Source organism: Eurypyga helias, unplaced genomic scaffold, assembly GCF_000690775.1.
Source record: "Eurypyga helias isolate BGI_N326 unplaced genomic scaffold, ASM69077v1 scaffold28517, whole genome shotgun sequence".
Lineage (NCBI taxonomy): Eukaryota > Metazoa > Chordata > Aves > Eurypygiformes > Eurypygidae > Eurypyga > Eurypyga helias.
The window spans coordinates 1-215 of NW_010261526.1; the positions used below are offsets into that span (position 1 = coordinate 1).

At 71.6% G+C, this 215-nt stretch overlaps 1 protein-coding gene across 1 annotated transcript in view; it reads left to right on the forward strand.

Annotated features, from left to right (window-relative positions):
• Nucleotides 1-5: 5 nt before the first annotated feature.
• The window catches only part of DLGAP3 (discs, large (Drosophila) homolog-associated protein 3), a gene marked incomplete at both ends in the record, with an annotated part of 7,020 nt that continues 6,810 nt past the window's right edge, over nt 6-215 (forward strand). Inside the window, one exon of the mRNA XM_010155410.1 lies at nt 6-210. Within this exon, the coding sequence (XP_010153712.1) occupies nt 6-210 (205 nt within the window). The remainder of the gene's footprint in view (nt 211-215) is intronic.

Below are 215 nucleotides of genomic sequence, written 5' to 3' on the forward strand. Positions count from 1 at the left end.
CCGCCAGCGCCAGCAGCACCTTCCCGAGGATGCACCACGCGCAGCAGCCCTACGACTCCTGCGACGAATGCATGGCGACCTCCCACCCTGCCAGCAAGATCAACCGCCTGCCCCCCACGCTGCTGGACCAGTTCGAGAAGCAGCTGCCGCTGCACCACGACGGCTTCCACACGCCGCAGTACCCACGGGCCGGCGGGGCCGCGCCCCGCCGCGAG